A 21,887-nucleotide genomic window follows, 5' to 3' on the forward strand; every position below is an offset into this window, starting at 1 on the left:
AGCAGCCTAGCAAACTTGCACCTGGTCTGTGATGAATATAACGCTTTAATACTGTCATATTTACATATTACCACCATATGCTAATAGTCCCCTAACCCCTTCTTCAGGACCCTGGGCAGGTTATGTCCCCCCCATTTTCACGTGTTTAATTTTTTGTCTTTTTCCAAAAACCATAACTTTTTTATTTTTTCTGTCTAGATGGTCATATGTTTTTTTTTCCCCTCCCCATCAGTCTTTGGATTTTGGGAGGAAACCGGAGAACCTGGAGGAAACCCACTCAAATACGAGGAGAACATACTTGGTGGAATTTGAACTCAGGACCCCCGGTGCTACAGCGCTGACCGCCGGGCCCTCCGTGCAGCGCTGACCGCCGGGCCCTCCGTGCAGCGCCGACCGCCGGGCCCTCCGTGCAGCGCCGACCGCCGGGCCACCTTGCTGCCCTGCTCAGCATACAGATGAGTTTCCGAGAGGGACCAAGATGGCTGTGATGGAGGTCTTCATCAGACTCCGAGCTGCCATAGTAGCCCATCGGTGCCCACTGTGAAACGCGCCAGTCCTTAAGTTTTTTTTTCCTCCAGTTTTAAATGTGTTGGTAGAGAGAGAAGATCTCCTGTATTCTGCACATGGCGCTGGCATCTCTGGGTCCACAATGGAACAATTTTCCTTTCGCGTCAGCGCAGATCGAAGATTTTTCGTGTCCAAAGTCACCGCTGTGACCACTCCTGAGGACTCGCGTCTGGCAGAGCCGGCAGGAAGGTGTCGTCCTTCTGTTTACTAAATCTCAAAACTTTTAAGTGGGAGAAATGAAACCAGTTCTGTCTCGCACGTCTCCATTTACACTACAAATAGTAGACAACTCCTTGTTTCAGCAAGTCACGCTCCAGGAACGAGAACAATCACACCCGTTTAAAAGACACTTAGAGAACAATAATCTGTCCTGTCTGCGTACATGAAGGATAACCTGACATCCGGCCTCTATCGATTGTATCGCTGGTTTCTTTTCCCCTCTGTAGCTTCTGTCTCTAATTTTCAATTGTCTCTGAGCTGGTGAGTGCAGACGAGCTGCTGTGATGTCTCCAACGCAGCACACACAGACGAAATGATGAATTTAGGAGGGAGAAGTGGCTCTTAAGTGGAGAAAGAAAAGCATTTTTGCCTATAAGATATATTGCAAAGTTTCTTATATTTGCTGGTACTATTATTTGATGCACGGATCGTTGAAATGACATGGATTATTTAACCCATTCTTGACATGTGACATCTTTTATTAACCACTTTAATCTCTGGACCCAGTTGGCTCCCGTTACTCCCAAGTCCTCTTTTCATGTGTTACTTTGGATTGCTCTATAGCCAGTGCCATATCTGACCTCTTGGAGGCCATCTTGGTACACCTATAAATCTCGGCCACTGTTTGGGATTCATGGGATGTGATTGTTTTTTTTTTTTTGTTTTTTTTTAATGAAGGTATTGCAGTATATAGTAGAAGCAATCGAAAGAAGGCAGAGGCCATATTCCTAGGAGGACTAAGATGTTAAGTAAAAAGTTTCTAAAATTATAACAAAAAAAACAACTTTAAATTACTCCAATATTATAAAATTACTTACTGAACCCATCTGGTATTTGCGTTTGACTTAAAAAAATAAAAAAATAAAATCTGGAAAAATATAAAATAAAAGCACGAAAACGATTAAAAAAATTTAAAGCACAAAAAAGGATAAAATCTACATTAATCCTGTACCTCTTTCACCTATACGCTGCGTAAGAAAGCATTAGATATGAGCTGAATGCTTGTTCTGCCAACAACTACTCCTGAGGCCCCGAACACACATGCACGCTCAAGGCAGTTTCACACGTCAGTGTCTCCGATAAGTGTAGTGACAGTTTTCTCACGTACCGGAGACGTGACACACGTGGACCCAGTCTAATGAATGGGTCTATGCAGATGTCAGCGTATTTTCACGGACCGTGTGTCCATGTTCAAAACACGCTGACATGCCTGTTTTTGTGCGACAGCACGGATCACACGGACCCATACAAGTCAATGGGTCCGTGTAAACACGTACTGCACACGGATGCTGTCCGTGTGCGTTTTTAAAAGTCAAAGGGTTAACATGGAAACTAATTTTTCAAATACATGGATAGCACACGGATGTCTCACAGATGGCCTACGTATGCACACGGACACGGATAGCTCCGGAACCGGTTCTTCCGGTACCGGAATTATCTGGACGTGTGAAACTGCCCTCAGACTGGGTGACGAAATTCAACATGCCCGTGCCAATCAGCCGATCTCCCGCTCTCAATTCACCGGTAAAATGCGGATTCAAAGAAGGGAGATTTTCCCATTACTGAGATAACAGACAACAGTTGGTGCTCTTAAGATTCTATGGAGGGGAGGAGCTACTGGCAGACAGAAATTCTGCTGCAATGTCTCCATACAACTTTATGAGCACCAACTGTCATCTATCTCAGTAATGGGAAAGTCTGTATTCACCGAATACACATTTTAGTAGTGAATTTTTATTTTTTAAGAAGAAATGATCAGTTGGGGAGGAGAAAGAAGCAGATTTCTATGATAAGATTTATTACAACGTTGCTTATTTTCAAGTGTACTATTGATATACGAAAAAGTAACAGTTTAACCCCTTTATGACCTATGACATATAGCGACGTCATAAGTCGCCTCCCCGTTTTTGATGCGCTCTCCAGCGCTGAGAGTTCAACTTTTCAGGTTTCAGGCACATGACATCTGATGTGATTAGCTGACGTGCCCCTAACAGCCACGGGTGGAATCACAATCCACCCGCCGCTGTTAACATGTTAAATGCCGCTGCCAATCTCGGACAGTGGCGTTTAACATACGTGCGCCAGAAGCTTGTCAATAACCCACCCATCGACGCACCTGTCATGGGATCACGGGGCGCTTAAGGGATGGTATTACAACCAGGGGTCGGCAGGAGACCCGCGTGTTTGTCATTGCCGATCTGCTTTGAGCGCCGCCCCTTGGCCAGCATGAGCATGTCTGGTACACAGAGCAGGGTGGAAGCCCCATGTGTAACACAAGCCACAGATCATCGGAACATTGCAGCGTCAAGTCTCCTAAGGGGGACTATTCAAGCCAGTAAAAAGTGTATAAAAAAAAAAGTTTTAAAAAATCTGAAAAAAATTGAAAAACGCAAATCACCTCCCTGTTGCCCCATTCAAAATAAACAAAAATTTTAAAAAAAAATCCATGTATTTGGTATCGCTGCGTTCAGAAACATCTATCAAAATATAAAAAATGAATCTGATCGGTAAACGGCGTAACAAGGAAAAAAAATCAAAACGGCAGAATTAGTTTTCTTTGGTCAATGCAACATTGCATTAAAATGTAATAACGGGCGATCAAAACATCGTATCTGCACCAAAATGGTGAAGATAAAAACATCAGCTCGGGACGCAAAAAATAAGCCCAGATCACGAAAAATGTTGGCGCTACGAGTCCCGGAAAATGGCGCATTTAAAAAAAAAAAGAACCTAAACATGTTTGGCGTCTACGAGCTCGTAATGACCTGGGGAATCATAATGGCAGGGCAGGTTTAGCGTTTAGTGAACATACTAAATGAAAAACCCAAAAACAATTGTGGAATTGCACTTATTTTTGCAATTTTGCCGTACTTGGAAATTTTTTTCCCCGTTTTCCAGTACATAATATAGTAAAATCAATGATGTTGTTCAAAAGTACAACTCGACCCGCAGAAAACGAGCCCTCACATGGCCATATTGACAGGAAAAACAAAAGAGTTATGGCTCTGCGAAGAAGGGGAGCGAAAAATGGAAAATCCCAAGGTGGGGAAGGACTGTCCCCGCATTAACCCTTTCCCTTATACACACAGCCGCCCAGCTGCATGTATTTATGTAAACTGCAGAGAACAATCCTTCCAATGACTTTCCGCCGCTCGGCGTCGTATCAGATTGGACGCGGCGGCCTCTTTCCTCTCGCTGTTTGTTGACTTGTGTCAGCAGGTGGCGGGAGACGCGCGTGGAGACGACGTACAGAGGTTACCATACAAAATACATCGACCCTTCCTGAGGAAACGGCCGGCGGTGATCTGAGGCTGCCGGCGCAGTTTACAGAAAAATCATTTCCATCCGTTAAAAAAGATGACTTAAAGGGATATTCTCCAGTATGAACGCTATCGCCCCCTATCCATGAGATGGGGAATAACTCCCCGATCGCTTCAACTCCCCCCCCCCCCCACTGATCCCGAAAACCGTGGCTCTGTGTGAACGCGGCCTTAGGCTACTTTCACACTTGCGTTTTTTTTGCGCTGACGTGCGCATGACCATGCTCACGTCAGCGCTCCCATAGCCTATAATGTGTTTTTGGGTGAATTTTGTGCACATAGCGTGCGCATGCGTTTTTTTGAGACACGTTGGGCGCACTAAAAATGCAACAGGATGGATTTTTTTGCGCCCGGGCGCACACTATGAAAAAACGCATGCGCATACAAACGTGTACAAACGGATGACTATGCGCACCCATGTTAACTATAGGGAAAAAAACGCATGCGCAAGTGTGAAAGTAGCCTAGCGGGAGGGTTGTGGGCAGGACGGATGATGAAAAAAAAGAGCACCATCAACAATACGAGGTTCCCAATCACCGGCAGCGAGCAGAGCGCTTCACAATGGTTAATCATGGCGGCCCAGAAAGGTTACTAAAGAGTTTTCTTTTTTTGTTGCCCGGTAGTAACCAATCACAGCGCAGCTTTCATTTTCCAAACTGCTCTGGAAAAAATGAAAGCTGCGCAGTGATTGGTTGCTACGGGTAACCAATGTAGTTTTCCATTGTAGACAGCATGTCACGTGATCCCCTCCCCCTATACGGGCTATTACACGCACGGCCACACCCTGGACCGTTAGATGCAGCCAGTGTGGTAGTAATTGGCGCTGTAGTGTAGAGTGCCCGTATATGGATAATGGGCGTGGCTTCGGTCCTACTTTCCTCTCCCTGATTGGATAATCATTGCGCTTCTTCCTCGGGTTCACCCTTGTCTTCCAGAGGGGAGCACCCCCCCCCGTACTGCATGTTATGTATTTGGTACGATCCTTCTAGCTAGCCTTATATAAGTGGGCGTGGTTTGATATAACTCCGCCCCGTTTCCGTGCTGCGTCACAGCCTGGGCGTGGCGTCGATTTGCCGGCCTATGTGTCAGTGTGGGCGTGTCAGTCCGGGCTGTAGCGGAGGTGGGCAGGGAGCGCGGTGTTCTCGGCTCAGGACAGCACTCACACCGCAGCCATGGGGAATAAGGTGGCCCGGGAGGACTTCGAGTGGGTGTACACCGACCAGCCGCACGCTGACCGCCGGAAGGAGATCCTGGGTGAGTGGAGTCCCCCCTGCTGCCTCACATGTGCCGGTGTCTGGCTTTCCGCTATGGCGCCTCCTTCCACTTCTAGCCGTTACTTCCAGGCTTTACTATTAGCGGCTGTTTTCCCGTTACAACCAATCAGAATTCTGGTTCCATTTTTTGGAGTGACTGTAAACTGCAATCTGATTGGATGCTGTGAAATGTTCTAGTTCTGTCAGCCTGTTAAGCCACCAATCAGATGTCTGCTTTTATCTTAGTGGTTATAAGCTGCGATTTGATTGGTTGCCATCACCTCTGGTCTTCTCCATGCTGTGGCTCAGCAGCTGTTGGTAGAACCACTACTCCCAGCGTGTCCTGTCCGGCAGGAGCGGTGGTTTTTGGAAAATTTTAAAGGCCATAAGGTTGTTATTTACACTATTAATGCACGGTGTGATGAGTGGTCTAAGCATATCATGGCGGAGGTCCCTCCGACCCCCGAGAATGGGATTCCTATGTGTGACTGGAGCCGTCGTGTTTGACCAAAGGCCCAATCACTTCTATGGGTCTGAAGGATGTTGGAGACATCAGTCCTGTAGAAGTGAATTGAGCAGGGGAGGGTTTGGGAACTAGTAGCATAACATAGTAACATAGTTTTGAAGGCTGAAGACCTTATGTCCATCTAGTTCAGCCTATTTTTAGTGCAGCTGTTCTGCATTGTTGATCCTGGGGAAGGCAAAAAACCCACAGAGTAGAAGCCAATTTTCTCCATAGGGAAAAAAGTTCCTTTCCCTAAGCTGGGTCACCCATCTACCTATAATATTCTGTTATTCGTAACCTTCTATACTGTTACTCACAAGAAAAGCATCCATTCCTTTCTTACATTCATTCAGTGAGTTGGCCATCACCACTTCCTCAGGAAGAGAATTCCAGAGCCTCACTGCTCTTACCGTGAAGAACCCTCTTCTATGCTGGTGCAGAAATTGTCTTTCCTCCAAACGAAGAGAATGCCCCCTTGTTCTTGTCACCATCCTTGGTGCAAACAGTTAATTGGAGAGATCTCTGTATTGCCCTCTGATATACCGTACTTGTACATATATATTAAGTCTCCCTTAAGTCTTCTCTGTTTCTAGAGTAAATAGACCTAATTTTGATAACCTTTCTGGGTATTGTAGTGAACCAACTCCATTTATCATTTTAGTAGCCGCCTTTGAACCCTTTCAAGTTCAGTAAAATCTTTCTTGAGCACCGGCGTCCAAAATTGCACACAATCCTCCAAGTGTGGTCTGACGAGTGATTTGTACAGAGGGAGAATGTTTTCATCTCGTGTCCCCAGACCTCTTCTAAAGGCCCGTCTCACTAAGCGACTTACCAGCGATCCCGACACCGATATCAAGGTGTCAGGATCGCTAGTAAGTCGCTATGTGATCGCTGGTGAGCTGTCACACAGACAGCTTCACCAGCGATCAGCACAGCAATGCCGAGCGCCCGGCATCGCTGGCCATCCTGTAAAAAATAGAATCAAAATAAAAAATATAGTTATTCTCACCATCCGATGTCCCGCGCAGTCTTCCGTCCTCTCTCCACGCTCCGGTCCCAGTGATCCTTTACATGAATGACCGCGAGATGTCACGGTCTCGCGGGATAACAAAGTCTCGCGGTCATTCGTGCAAAGGATCACTGGGACCGGAGCGTGGAGAGAGGCCGGAAGACTGCGCGGGACATCGGAAGGTGAGAATAACTATATTTTTTATTTTTTTTATTATTTTTTACACCTGATCGCTGGTCTCCCGCTGTCACACAGCGATGTGTGCTGGCCAGCGGGAGACCAGCGACCAAAGAAATGTCCAGAGATTTCTTGCAGCGATCAGCGATACCGGCAGGGGGGCCGCTCGCTGATCGCTGTCACACACAGCAATCTCGCTGGTGAGATCGCTGTTACGTCACAAAAGTTGTGACTCAGCAGCGATCTCGCTACCGAGATTGCTTAGTGAGACGGGGCCTTAATGCATCCCATGACCCTATTTGCTTTGGTGGCAGCTGCTTGACACTGGGCACTCCAATTTAGCTTCTTATTGACTAAGATGCCCATGTCTTTTTCCATGTCTGATTTCCCCAGCAGTTTCCCATTTAGTAAGTAATTGTAGCATCTGTTTCTCCTTCCCATGTGCATAACCTTACACTTATCTGTGTTAAACCTCACTTGCCATTTTTCAGCCCAATTCTCCAATTTACTCAAATCTGTCTGTAGTTGCAAACTGTCCTCCTTTGTGGTAACTACCTCACATAGTTTGGTATCATCTGCAAATACTGATATTTTACTGTGTAAGCCATCCACTAGATCATTAATAAATATATTAAATAGGGGGCCCAATACAGACCCCTGTGGTACCCCACTAGTAACCCTGGCCCAATCTGAGGATGCCCCATTAATAACCACTCTGTTTTCGATCACTAAGCCAGCTACCTACCCATCTACACACATTTTCTCCGCGGTCGGACCCCCCTTACTTCTGTGGATGGGTGATCAATTTGGGTTACCTCTTTTAAATTTGTTCGAGCAAAAGACATGAAGATGTGAAAGAATCAGCCGCTGCCTGGTGTGAAGCCAGGAGAAGGTATAACCCATATTTTTTTTTTTTTTATAAGTGGTACTGTCAGGTACAGCGCTCCTGATAGCAAGTGATCATCAGGGGGACTGGACTGCTCCCTCCTTCTCCTTGGCACCGATTGGCCTTCGGGCCCTGGGAGAAAATAATTGGAAAGAAATCAAGGTCTTTGTTGCAGGCGGTGCTCCAGATGTCAGGATATTTCTTGCTATCCATGGACCTGGAGCGGCGCCAGCAGCACCGATACTTTAGTGCTAGGACATTTATACAATGTATCAGTCACACAATGTATCTGTACTGCTCAGTGTAACCTGTCCCCATGTGATTGTTCCTGCCGCTGTTTGCCTCCTGAAAAGAACACTCTCTAAGGCCGGTTTCACATTTGCACTTTATAGCGCAGCGACGGCCTGCGCACGGGCGCCGCTAAGCCCTGCCCGCCCCTTCCTGTCATCGCTGCCTCCTAGCGCACATGGACGCTTGCGATCTGCGCACCCTATCTTTAGCATAGGGTGCGCAGATCGTGCGCTGGCCGTGCACTAGCAGGATTTTGCCGTGCACGATCTGCGCACCCTATGCTAAAGATAGGGTGCGCAGATCGCAAGCGTCCATGTGCGCTAGCAGGCAGCGATGACAGGAAGGGGCGGGCAGGGCTTAGCGGCGGCCGTGCGCAGGCCGTCGCTGCGCTATAAAGCGCAAATGTGAAACCGGCCTAAAGTTGCCTCCATCATTTACAGAAAACCGTACAAAAAGCCCTTTAAGAGAAATGTCCTTGTCCTACACAAATAACGGCTCGAGTGTCCGCAGTGCTGACTGATCTCCAGACCGGCCGCAGGTCTCCTGTCCCAAACGTAAGAGCCTCTTAGACGTCCGCGTCCGGTGTGGCGGAGGCGGTCCGTACTCGGGTCATTCGTGGTCTGATCGTTTTTGCTGAGCTCGGCCCTTTTCAGTTGATTGACACGAATGACATCTGCAATGTCACTCTCAGGTCGCGTGGCAGAGTGATGACCCCGTGTGAAATGCCCCAGTTTCACGTTCACTTTTGTGTTCAAGTCGGATCTGACCAAAATTAATTGCTTTGCCCCAAGGAAGGGCACGGACTCCGCGCATGCGCCGTCAGCTGACGACGAGGATTGACCAATGATCCAAATACACCAAGTGGACACGTGAGTCTCTTACACTGAGTGCAGGGGATTCTTCATGTGCTACTTATAATGTACGCAGCTCTGGTGGAAGCGGTTTATTCGGGAGATCCCTCTAAGGACTGATTCTTTGGTTGTGAGATCTGAATATAAGGTGTCTCTGGATGTCTGCTGATGATGATCCGCAGCCGCTGTGTGCGATAATTACAGCAGGAAAGCTCTGGAGGATGGTGGCACGTCACGTAGATTTAGTATTAAGCCCCACGCCCAGGTTCTGTCCACGTGTTGAGTTTACCCTCGATGGCTTCATTTTTTTTTTTTTGCCCTGAAGTCACCATATGGCATCTGTGCTGCTGCATCGCCTCTTGCATCCATCGCTTGGCTCAGAATATCTCTCGCCCCAGGGAACTGTATCTGCAGTTGGAGGAGAATGACTTCCTAGCAGTGACACACTGTGGACGGCTGACACAACAAGTCTCCACTGGCGTGCGCTCACATTCTTCCCCCAGGTGAGCAGATAGTCGCTGAGTAAAGCTTTTCCCCTGGCACATTACTGTGTAACTAGGCAGCTTTGCCATTTGACTCGTCTACCCTTGGTTTTAACCCTTTGTAGGGTTGAGTACAGCAGTGCAGGTTCACCTATCCTTTTTGATTCTTGAGGGTCTGATTGCTGGACCCCCAACTGTACTGTTATTTCCAACAGTCCCATTTGGTAATGCATGGAGGCACGTCCCTGACATTACTCTTGTGGACTAAATATAAAGGGTCGTCCAGCAGTAAAGAAAACATTACTGTTCTCTTTAGGAGCAGCCATGTGTTTTATTTGTTACAGCCCCTCTTATAAACAGAGCAGGTCACATGAGGTTTTCAGTCCTGTCACTCTTCCCACTGAAATCTTTTAGTCATAGCCTTCCCTTCCCAAAGCCTGACATTGCTGATAACGGAGAACAATAGATTGGATTGATGTGATGGTTCCTGTTAGTGTGGATGTGGCAGCTTTCTCTCCATTCGATCTCTGCCCTTTGCTTCACTTCCTTCCTGCCCGGTAATGAGTCAGGGTCATCACGCTGTGCACATCTCACTTCTCTTCCACCATGTGGTCGCACTTTGCTCGTCTTCCACCATGTCTTATGATGGTTTCTGTGCTTCTTGAACGATAAGTGTTTACTGCTGACTAACTACTGGCCGATATGTGGTTTCTTGTCGGTAGCGCGAGTTGGGTTATACGAGGATCACAGCTACGCAGTATTAGCACTAGAAGGGTATATATGCGGTAATGGCACATGTCTCCCACCATTACTGCCCTCAGAGAATGTTCCCGTGTCTCCTTCTGTCCTCACCTACCTCATAAGTCAGGACGGTCCATAGAGAGGACACCTGCTGTAATTCTAAATGTGGTCATAACAGGACCCGCTGGCAGTCAGTATGGGGGACTTACCAATTGTCCCCTGTTGGAAAATGTCAGGACAGATATGGATTGGGCACTTGGATTTTAACTGCTTCATTATCTTTCTCTCCGGGGGGGGTCGGGAAAGATGGCACTCTGTTTCAGCCATCTATGTACAGGGCATTTACAATGAGGATGGGAATGAACATGAAGGGAATGACCTTTTATAGAACAGGCGCTCGTAGCAGATCAGTGTCACTGTTATTGTAGCATATTTGGCCCCGAGCATAGGATAGTTTGGTGACTTCACTATTCTATGCACATGGTACACATTTTCCTTAATATACTGTCCTATGGGTGCTGGATGCCACCTGAGTCTACCATATTGAAGTTGCCAAATGCCTACCTACATAATGTAGATTAAAGGGATTGTCTTAGGATCCGATACTTGGGAGCGCACCGCTCTTCTGGGTTCTTGTTTTCCTTGAGGCGGGTGCAACCGATGACTTTCAGTTCATTTCGGTAGCATGATTGTGTCTCTGGCCTAATCTCTGCACGCTCTGATGCTGCAAGCAGAGACAGCATTTCCTCTTTGGCATCAGAGTGGTGCAGTGACACGGAGACCGGCTGGATCCAGTAATCTTGCCAGCTTCAGAGCAGCACTTACAAGTTCTATAAAAGAGAGCTTGTAAGCCCATGATCTTTGCCTTGGAAACTAGCCACCACCGATAGACCTGTTTTGGGGCGAAAGCTGTTAGAGGGGTGCAGCCAGGGGGCACTGTTTCTTCCTGCCCACGGGGCGCTGCTTCCTCCTGCCTGGCGGGGCGCTGCTTCCTTTTGGCCCACTCCTACTGAATGCTGGAGGGGTGCAGGGGGAACGGCTTCTTCCTGCCCACTCCTACTGGAGGGGTGCACAGGGCTTTGCTTCCTTCTGTCCCACTCCAGCTGGAGGGGCAGTACGGGGCGCCGCTTCCTCGTGCCCCGCTCTGGCTTTCCCGCTTCTGCTGGAGGGGTGCAGGTGGCGCTGCTTCCTTCTGCCCAGCGGAGGCGCTGCTGCTTCCTGTCCCTTTCCTTACACCTCTAGCCCCTACCCATGTACACTGTATGGTGTGAGCCGTCTCATTGCTCTTCATTATTCTTTGCACCAGTGATAATGATGGTATAATGTGAATGTCATCTGCCATATTTTCCCTAATGGATCTCTTGTGGCTTCCTGTGAATTCCCTGGATATGAGGGAGGAGGTGAATGGGAGGATCGGCCGCCCCTGATGACGGCTGTGGTCTCTGGGTCCATGGATACATGGATATATTCAGACTGCGGCAGATGTTCTGGCTTTTCTTACACTTCAGCTTTTGTGCTGCTGGAATTTGCATTGGGACTGAAATAGCCATCGAGGTTCTCTGTGTACACAGGAGATCAGAGGCTGCGGAAAATAGACCCAGCCACCAATTACCGCTCACCCCATTCCACAGCTGGGAGACTTGCCCTGTATCTGGGGGTCTTACTATACGCCCCCTACCACACCCATACAACTTGCTGCAAGCATGAAAGTTGAGAGTACCATAGTTCAGGAAGTTACTAATTTGTAAAACGTTTTTGGGGACAAAAGCTGATATTTGCGCTTTTAGTCCGTTTCTGTGCTCTACTGCCTCTGGTGTTACTGGAGACCACGAGCTTGTGGAAAATCGGGGGATGAGGGGTAAATGTGCAGCAGGGAATTTAAAGCTACTAGATTCTGTGAATGACCTGCCAGAGTATGGGCAGAGTGCTGTAATCCTCTGCACTGCTGTCTATATCTTTATGGCCTCGTCCACCTTGTGTATGTGTCGTACGTGTCACTCAGCAGAGATAAGACTGTTGGCAGCGTGCACGTGTCTCCTACCTCCTGTAACGCTCGCTCGTTATGTTTGTGTATGCAGGGATTCTGCCATATTGCGGCTCTGGGCTGTTCGTGGTCAGTGTCACCCTGCTGTTCACTAGAGGTGATCAGATTTGGGCCAGTTCTTAGGTCCCCATCAGTTTGTTTTGTAGTGGTCTGCCCTGTGTGGTTTTCCATCTAATGTAAACCTACAACTCCCAGCTTTCCTTCACACCAGCTGCTGGGAGTTGTAGTTTTGAAACAGCTGGAGAGGCAGACATTGGTATTCACTGCTCTGTCACCTCACCGGGGTAGGACATGAGACTATAGGAATGGTCCAGGTCTACACCAAGGTGCCCTCTTCTAATATGTCTGCCCTTCTTCTCCCCAGCTAAGTATCCGGAGATAAAGAGGCTGATGAAACCCGATTCTAACCTGATCTGGATCGTCACGTTGATGGTTGTCACCCAGTTTCTGGCCTTTTACCTGGTGAAGGACCTGGAGTGGAAGTGGCTCATGTTCTGGACTTACGTGTTTGGAAGTTGCATCAGCCATTCCATGACCCTGGCCATCCATGAGATCTCTCACAATTGCGCCTTTGGGAACTGTAAGGCTTTGTGGAACCGTTGTTTTGGGATGTTTGCCAATTTGCCTCTTGGTCTCCCATACTCCATCTCCTTCAAGAGGTACCACATGGACCACCATCGCTACTTGGGTGGGGATGGCATCGACGTGGATATTCCCACCGATTTCGAGGGTTGGTTTTTTTGCACTCCCCTGAGGAAGCTCGTGTGGATCATCCTACAGCCGCTTTTCTACACCATTCGGCCTGTCTGTATCAACCCCAAACCCGTCTCCAGACTGGAAATTATCAATCTGGCAGTGCAGTTTTCCTTTGACGCCTTGGTTTACTATTTCCTGGGTGTGAAGTCTGTGGTTTACATGCTGGTGGGATCCATTCTTGGCCTCGGACTTCATCCAATATCCGGGCACTTTATAGCTGAACATTACATGTTCCTAAAGGGACACGAGACCTACTCCTACTACGGGCCACTAAACTACCTGACCTTTAATGTCGGCTACCACAACGAGCATCACGACTTCCCAAGTGTTCCCGGCAAGAGCCTGCCTCTGGTAAGCAAATCCATTCCCTACCCGCAGCTGTAGATGTATTAGATATACTGTAATGCACCTTATAATGATGCAGATTTTGTCTTTTTTATTTTTTTTCATATATAATTGCATTTACATTTACAGAGATCTTGCCGACAGATCATGAAAATGCAAAAAGCAAATTTGGGTATAAAATGGATTTTTGGTCATTTTTTTACAGATGTTTGAGTAGAAGAAACGTAGGGGGTCAAATACAACTATTTTTGTAAGGGCGGCAGTCTGCTCCATGTATTTTTTTTTTTTTTTTCTTCTTCCTCTGCAGCATGTCTCTTCTATACTGAAACATTTTCCAATCCCACACACACTAGAATAACGGACGGACCATTTCATATTTTAGATAAGGAGAACGGGATCTGGCATATTAAATTTCAACATGTCTGATCCTTTCTTCCCACGCATGAGCCATCACAAATATCTGGCAGCAGATCATTCCCCCTTCATGTTAAGTGTGTGTGTGTGTGTGTGATATATAGATATGGTTTGGCTATAGGGATTGGGCAACCTTTACATTTCCTTAACTGTTTTTTTTTTTTTTTTGTCATTTTCAGGGTCGTGTTTTGTACTGTTACTTCCTGCTTATGATTGGTCCGCATCATAAAGGGGAAAGAAGGAAACACCCCTAGTGAAGACCATCTGATAACACTCGAATTTAACAAAAGAGATCAGATAGTTTTCACTAGGGGTGTTTACTTCTTTCTCTCTGTATGATGCTGACCAATCAGAAGCAGGCAGCAACACAGTGGAAAAAGATTACACCCCTGAGATGTCAGAAAAGAAGAGAATTTAAGCCAGCGCAGTCCCTGTAGTTATATATAGGGACTGGGCTACCTTAAATTTTGCTTTAAAAAAAGAAAAGTGTGTGTGTGTGTGTGTGTGTGTATATATATGTGTGTGTGTGTGTGTGTATATATATATATATATATATATATATATATATATATATATATATATATATATATATATATATATATATAAATATATAAATTTTTTTTTGTCTGTTTGAGAGACATTAGCAATCAAACTATTTGGCTTCTGATGAGTTAAGACCCACTCAGGCTTTAAAAATCAAACAGATCTCACTGGGGACGTGTACTTCTTCCTCCTACATGATGCTGACCAATCATAAACAGGCAGCAACATACTAGAGAGAGAACCCTCCCCCACTGTAGCTTATTGCGGGTTTTTCTGCTTGAGAAATGTAATCACCTTATGTCTGTTCTGCTCTAGCATACTATACAAAAAAGTTGCATTCTATTGTGCTAAAGCATTCCAATGTGAAATATGAATAGCTATACGGCTTCTGAATACTAGAGGAAAAAATGAGACGCTTTACACACAATTTGGCCAAGTTATGTCTACCCATCAACCAACCATCTCATTTTTTTCTAGTATTCAGGAGCTGTATAGCTATTCAGATTTCATATATTTCACATTGACATACTTTAGCACCATAGAGTGCAACTTTTTTGCAGATTATACATGGAGGTAACTGCTCCTAAGTTAGCACCTATTCACACTAGCTTGGATGTGCCAGTCAGTTTTTTTATTTCTATGTTGTGCTCTAGCAACTTGTACTTGCTCTGCAGTGGGATCAAGTTGTCATTATGTCTCACACAGGCAAAACCTGCCTGTTCTGGGCTACTCCTGTGTGAGATGCAATGAGGTTCTGTTATATTCTCACTGCAGAGTGATGGCATGCTGTGAGAATAGCAGAACATTGGTGTGATTACTGACACATTTCTGGCAGATAGTGTGAAGAAAGGGGCAGTACAGCAGAGCTAAAGGAGGAGGAGAGCTGATAGAAGGGTTTGTAAGGTGACACAGCTAAACTCTGCTGTACCGCCCCTCCCCCCACACTGACTGCTCTTTATCTGAAAGGTGTTAGTCATCTTTCTAATCATGGGCAGAGGTTAGATCAGGAGATCGGGGTGTGACTGTCATATCTTGCACACTAAGAAACCCTACTGTAATCTACGCTGGGGGCGTGTTCCCTTTTTGCTGTGTTGCTGCTTGCTTATGATTGGCTAGCATTATACAAGGGGGGGGGGGAGGAGGACACACCCCTAGTGAAAACTATCTGATAACTTTTTCATAAAGTCCCAAGTGGTGTTAACTCATGATGTGTCAAATATTTTGATATTTCTGCAACGGAGAAATGAAATTAAAAGGGGAAAAAAACCTTTTATTCTGCTCTGCAACCGCTATTCGATCGTGTCCCGTTCAACTTGAGAGATTTGGTGAAAGATCCTCTTTAAAGGGGTTCTATAATGTTATTGACTTTCACATGAAGAGGTCAGCGGCACCAGTGACCTCTCCTCTACAAATACCTGGCAGGAGCAAGTTTTGGTAGGAATGTGAAGATGCTACATCATTGGCGCCAATCGCCTCCCAATTTGGGAGAGATCGGAGCCAGAGTTGGAGCTTGTATAATTCTCATAATTTTGAAGTAATGAAGGTTCCTATTTATGGTCTGTGAACAGAGATCTTCAAAGAGCATGAGAAACTCTGATCACTCACTAATGGCAAGGAACAGATGCTCCTCCTGTTTGGTGTTTGTGGTGTCACTTCCCCCTCTTTTCTCCACCGGGCACCCCTGTGTAGGTGTCATGCATGGAGTGTCCCTTCTTAGGTTTTCTTTACTTCTAACTTTTAGTTTGTGTTCTTGGAGAATCCTATGGAAAAGTCCTCTCTATGCTCAGCACCTGGACGCGTTTCCACCCATGGCTTTTCCTTTTCATCTATTTTATAGGACTTTGCAGCTTCATGTTTGTCCCTCAGCCAGGATACAGCGTCCCACCCAATGCTTGTATATGATGACTGCCATTGCCTAGACAACCATCAAAATACATTTCAAAATGTTACCCTTTGCCTAATTATTTTTGTATTTTGGCTTTTTTTTTATCTACAGGGATGAAACTATTAGCAGCGTGGTTTTTTTTTTTTTTTTTTTTCTCCCCTGCTATCTTTTAAGTCCTTTGAGGCATTTAAATATTTGTTTTTAATCTGATTTCCTGATATATCTATTATACCAGCCTCAGTTATAGATCAAATTCGGCCTCCTCCCTGCATAGCAGCGCTGACTGGGTCTCCCCAATGGTCACTGGGTTTGGAGAAGGAGGCACTGTCGGTGCTTTCTATTACTGTACACACAGACCTTGTTCAGTGATTGTGTGTGTGCATGTGTATAGTGATGGAAAAGGCAGAGATGGTAATAAACCACCTGTGCCTTCTCTATAAGGAGTTGTCTGACAGCCAACTCCTGTGATTGCGTGTAGTTGCTATTAGTGATCAGCGAAAGTGCTCTGATGTGTTATCAGAGTATCTTGGGTGTTCTCGACTATGTTAGAGTCCCCACGGCTGCATGTCTCGTTGCTATAGACAGCCGCAACACATGCTGGAATTGCCTAGCAAATAGGCACATAACAAATGTGTTGTGGTTGTCTAACAGCCGTGAATCATGCAGCTGTGGGGACTCAAACATATTATTTGAGCACGGTGAAGACACTGGCTAACACCCGAGCATGCTCAGATAACGTTATCCAAGCCCATTCGCTCATCACTAATAGCAACTGTACGCAAACGCGGGAGTTGGCCTTCAGACACGGCTCCTTATAGAGAAGGCACGGGCGGTTTACGGTTTATCACCATCTCTGCTATATATATATATTACCGAACAAGGTCTCTGTATAGTAATAGGAAACACTGACAGTGCCTCCTTCTCTGAAACCAGTGATCGCCAGGGAGACCCAGCTGCATGATGCCAGCAAATGACACAACCAAACGAGCGCCTCTCCCCTCCCAATGCAAAAGTGACAGGCGCAGGATAATCTCTTTAATGGGAATGACAAGTGCAGCCTTATCTAGGTATAAATGATTTTCTTACGCTCCCCCTTTTCACCCAGTAATTTGCCAGCAGTCAGAGTAGATGAACAGCACTACATTTCCAAATAGCCACAATGGCAACTGGTTTAACAGATTTTTGCATTCACTGACAGCGGAGGATCTACAATAGTATGTTGGAGAGCTGCTTATGTGAAGATCAATTGATATACAGCCATCTCAATTCTTCTGTTTCTTTCTTAGGTGCGGAAGATAGCGGCCGAGTACTACGACCCGCTGCCGCAGTACACCTCCTGGGTGAAGGTGCTGTATGACTTCATCATGGATGACACCCTCAGCCCATATTCCCGTGTGAAGAGGGAACTGAAAGGAGAGATAAATCAGGAATAACTCCTGGCGCCTCTAGGACACGCACTTTTGGCCCACGGGTGGAGGGGTTTCTCATGCACTTCAGTCTTGGGACTATGGACCCCCAAAGTATAACACCAGACCCCCACGTTTTTACACTCCCAAGTGCTTCTAATTTAAGAGCGATCAGAGATAGAAATATATATTTATTTTTTTTTTGTAGTCTAGGCTTTGGTTGTCAGAGTTAAAGCATAATCATGGCAGCCTTCCTGGATGACGGCCGGTGGTGCCGATGGCGGGCCGTATTGTGCACTAGTCAGAATAAGTTGTGCCTCTGTCGGGTCACTGCGTTTTGATCAGCGGCTGCTCATCTTCTAGAAATGTCCCAGTAAGGCCGGGTCCAGGCTGTCATGTTTCACTGCCAATGTACGGACCACAAGGCTATGACCGACAGCGGATCTCCTGAACAGAGTAGCCCAACATGAGGTTATTCAGGCCAGGAGACCCCCGGCCGGACCATCGTTGTGGTCTGTACACAGTGTGAAATACAGAGGTCTGATCTAAAGGAGCACTAATCGTGATTGAGGCTCCGCTAACGGCAAACGCGTCAGATTGCACTAACGCTGCCCCACGTAGCTTCCATTTGTCACATCCCATCGTGGTGGCTGCCTCCAGCCCCTCACGCTATACCCCCCCCCAATGTCAGTGACTGTATAGGACTAGTACTAGATGGTAATCCATGTGTGTAGCTGCAGAAACAGAAAGGAGCTTCTAATAGGAAATATTCAACATTCCCATATGCTGTAGGTATAACCCAACACTGCTGCGGCGGCCATATATCGTCCAGATGGTCATGTATAGGCTGGCACTGTGCATCCCTGCAGACGGCCTGAAGCCTCGGTGCATATAGTGTCAGCCTGCAACATCACATGACCGTGCAGACTACTTGTCACCAGCGCCATATTGTGTGCAATCGGCTATTATGACCCTGGACCATCAGAGTAATGCAAGTCTATATTATATCCTGCTATAGGAGAAGCATGGAGGAGCCCCCTTCTCCTTTATGAGGTTCCTATTGGCAAGTGCCCAAATCCTCAGGGGTTGTCTGGTACTTATATACCGATTGCCTATTCTTACAATGGGTCGCCAATACCAGATTGGAGGGAGTCCGACACTGACGACTTCCATGATTTGCCGTCATCGACTTCTGATATGGCCGGATGTACACCGTGCCAGGACGCGTAGCTCTACACACTATGTAGTGGCCGTTGTTTGGTACTGCAGCTCAGATCACCTTCACTTCAATAGGAGCTGAGATGAAGTACCGAGAATGTCCACTACACTGTGTACGGAGCAGTTCTGGAACTGATAACAGCAGTCCCATGGGGATCATGGGCATCAACCCCCACCTAGGTCCTGGACAACCCCTTTAAATAGATCGATAGGGCATTTTGTTTTTACCAGCTCATAATAAGAAAATCCTATCTCCCTTGAAAAAATAACCTTTTAAGAATGCCCTGAAATGCCAGCAAATCTCTTCCATTGCCTGCATCATAAAACTAAAGAGCCTGTATTGCTTAACGTGTCCTTGGCTGGAGACACTCCACGTGGCTTTCACTTTGCCAGGCACGATTATCTTATCAGGAAGGTGACAGACAGCCCATACGGCCAACCAAGACTCCAAGCGACAACACTGGATTAACCCGATAACCAGAGTCGGGACTTTCACAGGGTGCAGGACTTTGGAGGACTTTGAACCTTGAAATTGGCGTCAAGTGCTAAAGGTTAGGCGTCCTGAAGAACAACCACCCTCAGCAATTATCCCGGCCTGGGAAGATCAAAATATCTTTTCACGAGTGACTTGTGACTGCAGGTTAGCAGCTTTCCCCCTCCCCCACCACCGTCCTCACCCTCTTCACTCCTGTAGATAACAATGGCACTTTTCACCCTGATACTCTATATTGCTGCTGCTTCGGCTCAGCTGATGATATACGAGCCGTGCATGCCAGCGGAGGGACAAAGGATCCTGTGTACATCGCAAGAGCTGATGTGGCATCACATGAAGGAACGATGGCATATATTCATCAGGGTAGATTTGAATCGGCCAGAGGCCAGGTCAGGCAGGTGTGCAGCCAAAACATCCAAAAAAAAAGCCATTTTTCTGGGCTTCACCACCAGCTCTTAGGCATTGAGCTGAATGTCCAGATAATGACCCGGTGTGCAGAATCTATACAGGCCTTCATTATGACTTTTTCCAGTCTCGTCAGCTGTTTGTCACTTCTTTTCTGTATGTATAACAGACACGTGACTATTACATTTCCCATAGAGCAGTAGTGAAATACTCCTCCTTGACTCCTTGAAGCAAGCCCTTGACCGATGCCCTCATTACCCACGGGCCACAGCGAGGACTCGGATATGTGCAAGTTGCCCGACCACTGTGTAATCCGACCTGCGTGGACTGTGGGTCGTTGGTAAGACGGGATCTGGACGGGGCCTGGCCACAAGTTCATTCAACTTTTTTTTTTTTTTGCTTTCTGCAACTTTTTAAACCAAAACGATGTTTCGCTTCATGAAGCTGCTTTTTGTAACTTTTGTCAGTATTATTAATTATGTGTTGACCTATTAAAATGTATTAAATATTCAAGGCCGGGTCCTACTTTTTTTTTTTTTCGGTCTTTTTATTTGCTCATAAATGTGTGTTTTTTTTTGTTTTTGTTTAGAGATTTAGACACCCATGTATATTTGCCCCAATCACCATCGTGGCTACACTTTATGTAAGTGTTATCTAAAGGTCCCCCCTCATACACAAGAGACTAAAGTTTATATCCGGTTCAGCTCAGTCTGTGTACGGAGGCATCGTGCAATTGATGGTCACGTGAGATGCCGTTCATGCACGTCCGATCTGCCGATCTCCTTGTTTTGTTCTCTCGGAGGTTTTGCCGATGTGTCTCCTAGAGCAGTGGTCCCCAACCTTTTTTGCACCAGGGACCGGTTTCAAGCAAGACCATTCTTCCATGGCCCGGCAGGGTGGGGATGGAGGTGTGGCAGGGGCGGGGCTTTGGTCATAAGGGGGCAGGGCTATGGACACGGTTGTAGTGTAGCAGTGCATACTTATAATTAAATAACATTTAGAATGTGACTCAACTCACCATAGGTTTTGAATGAGTGCTCCATCACTCCCTTTTCCCCATCATTGCCTTCACCCCATCACTGCCGTCTCTCCATCATTGCCTTCACCCCATCACTGCTGTCTCTCCATCATTGCCTTCACCCCATCACTGCTGTCTCTCCATCACTCCCTTCACCCCTTCACCCCATCATTGCCTTCACCCCATCATTGCCTTCACCCCATCATTGCCTTCACCCCATCATTGCCTTCACCCCATCATTGCCTTCACCCCATCATTGCTGTCTCTCCATCATTGCCTTCACCCATTACCCCCTCATGGCCTTCTCTCCCCATCACGGTCTTCTCCTCATGTCCCCATCTCCTCCAGGGCCAGGCTCCACCTACACATACAGACACACACACACACACAGACATACATACATGTGCGCGCACACACACACAGACAGACACCACCTCTCTCTCACCTGCCCGCCGCCCGCGCTTCCTCACTCTGACACAGCAGCGGCCGCGCTCCTCTCTGTGTCAGAGACAGGAAGCGCGGCCCCCGGGCAGGAAGCTGGACGGGTCCTTGCAGCTCCGCTCCTGCTATTCCCTCTTGCAGGCAGCGGAGCTGCTTGGATCGCTCCCTGCCCGCCGCTACACATGAGGGCAGTCTAAGAACTGCTGCGCGCCGCCCCAGCCCCCGCTACGCCACTGACCGCCACTGGCTCCCCTTGTGTCCGCGGACCGGCAAGGGCACTGCAGCGGCCCGGTGCTGGGCCGCGGACCGGCGGTTGGGGACCCCTGTCCTAGAGAACCCCGGAGTGCTCAGCCGAACCAGTGCTCCGGTGTATGGGTGAGATGGCTGTCAGCTAAGGCATCTTTAGGCTGGCAGCCATCATGTGTATGGCCAACTTAACAACTAATCTCCAGACTGCTTGCATTTTGCAAGAATAATGTAGCAAACATTTGGTGGAGAATGCGGGCAAATTTTATGTTTTAGGCTAGTTTCACACTAGCGTTTGGAGGCGCAGCGTACGCTCGGCGTGAAGCTCCGTCCCTGCAGCACCTCCGGTCAGCTCCGCCTATCGGCGCATGA

The 21,887-nt window shown here is 47.1% G+C and overlaps 1 protein-coding gene across 1 annotated transcript; it reads left to right on the forward strand.

Annotated features, from left to right (window-relative positions):
- Positions 1-5,122: 5,122 nt before the first annotated feature.
- DEGS1 (delta 4-desaturase, sphingolipid 1) lies at positions 5,123-20,323 on the forward strand. Its single transcript, XM_073556397.1, has 3 exons — positions 5,123-5,360; positions 12,710-13,452; positions 17,575-20,323. The coding sequence occupies exons 1-3, from the start codon at positions 5,279-5,281 to the stop codon at positions 17,719-17,721; spliced, it is 972 nt and encodes a 323-aa protein (XP_073412498.1). The 5' UTR covers positions 5,123-5,278; the 3' UTR covers positions 17,722-20,323.
- Positions 20,324-21,887: the final 1,564 nt, after the last annotated feature.

Source organism: Dendrobates tinctorius, unplaced genomic scaffold (genome assembly GCF_039654945.1).
Source record: "Dendrobates tinctorius isolate UK_male_01 unplaced genomic scaffold, ASM3965494v1 ptg000232l, whole genome shotgun sequence".
Classification (NCBI taxonomy): Eukaryota; Metazoa; Chordata; class Amphibia; order Anura; family Dendrobatidae; genus Dendrobates; species Dendrobates tinctorius.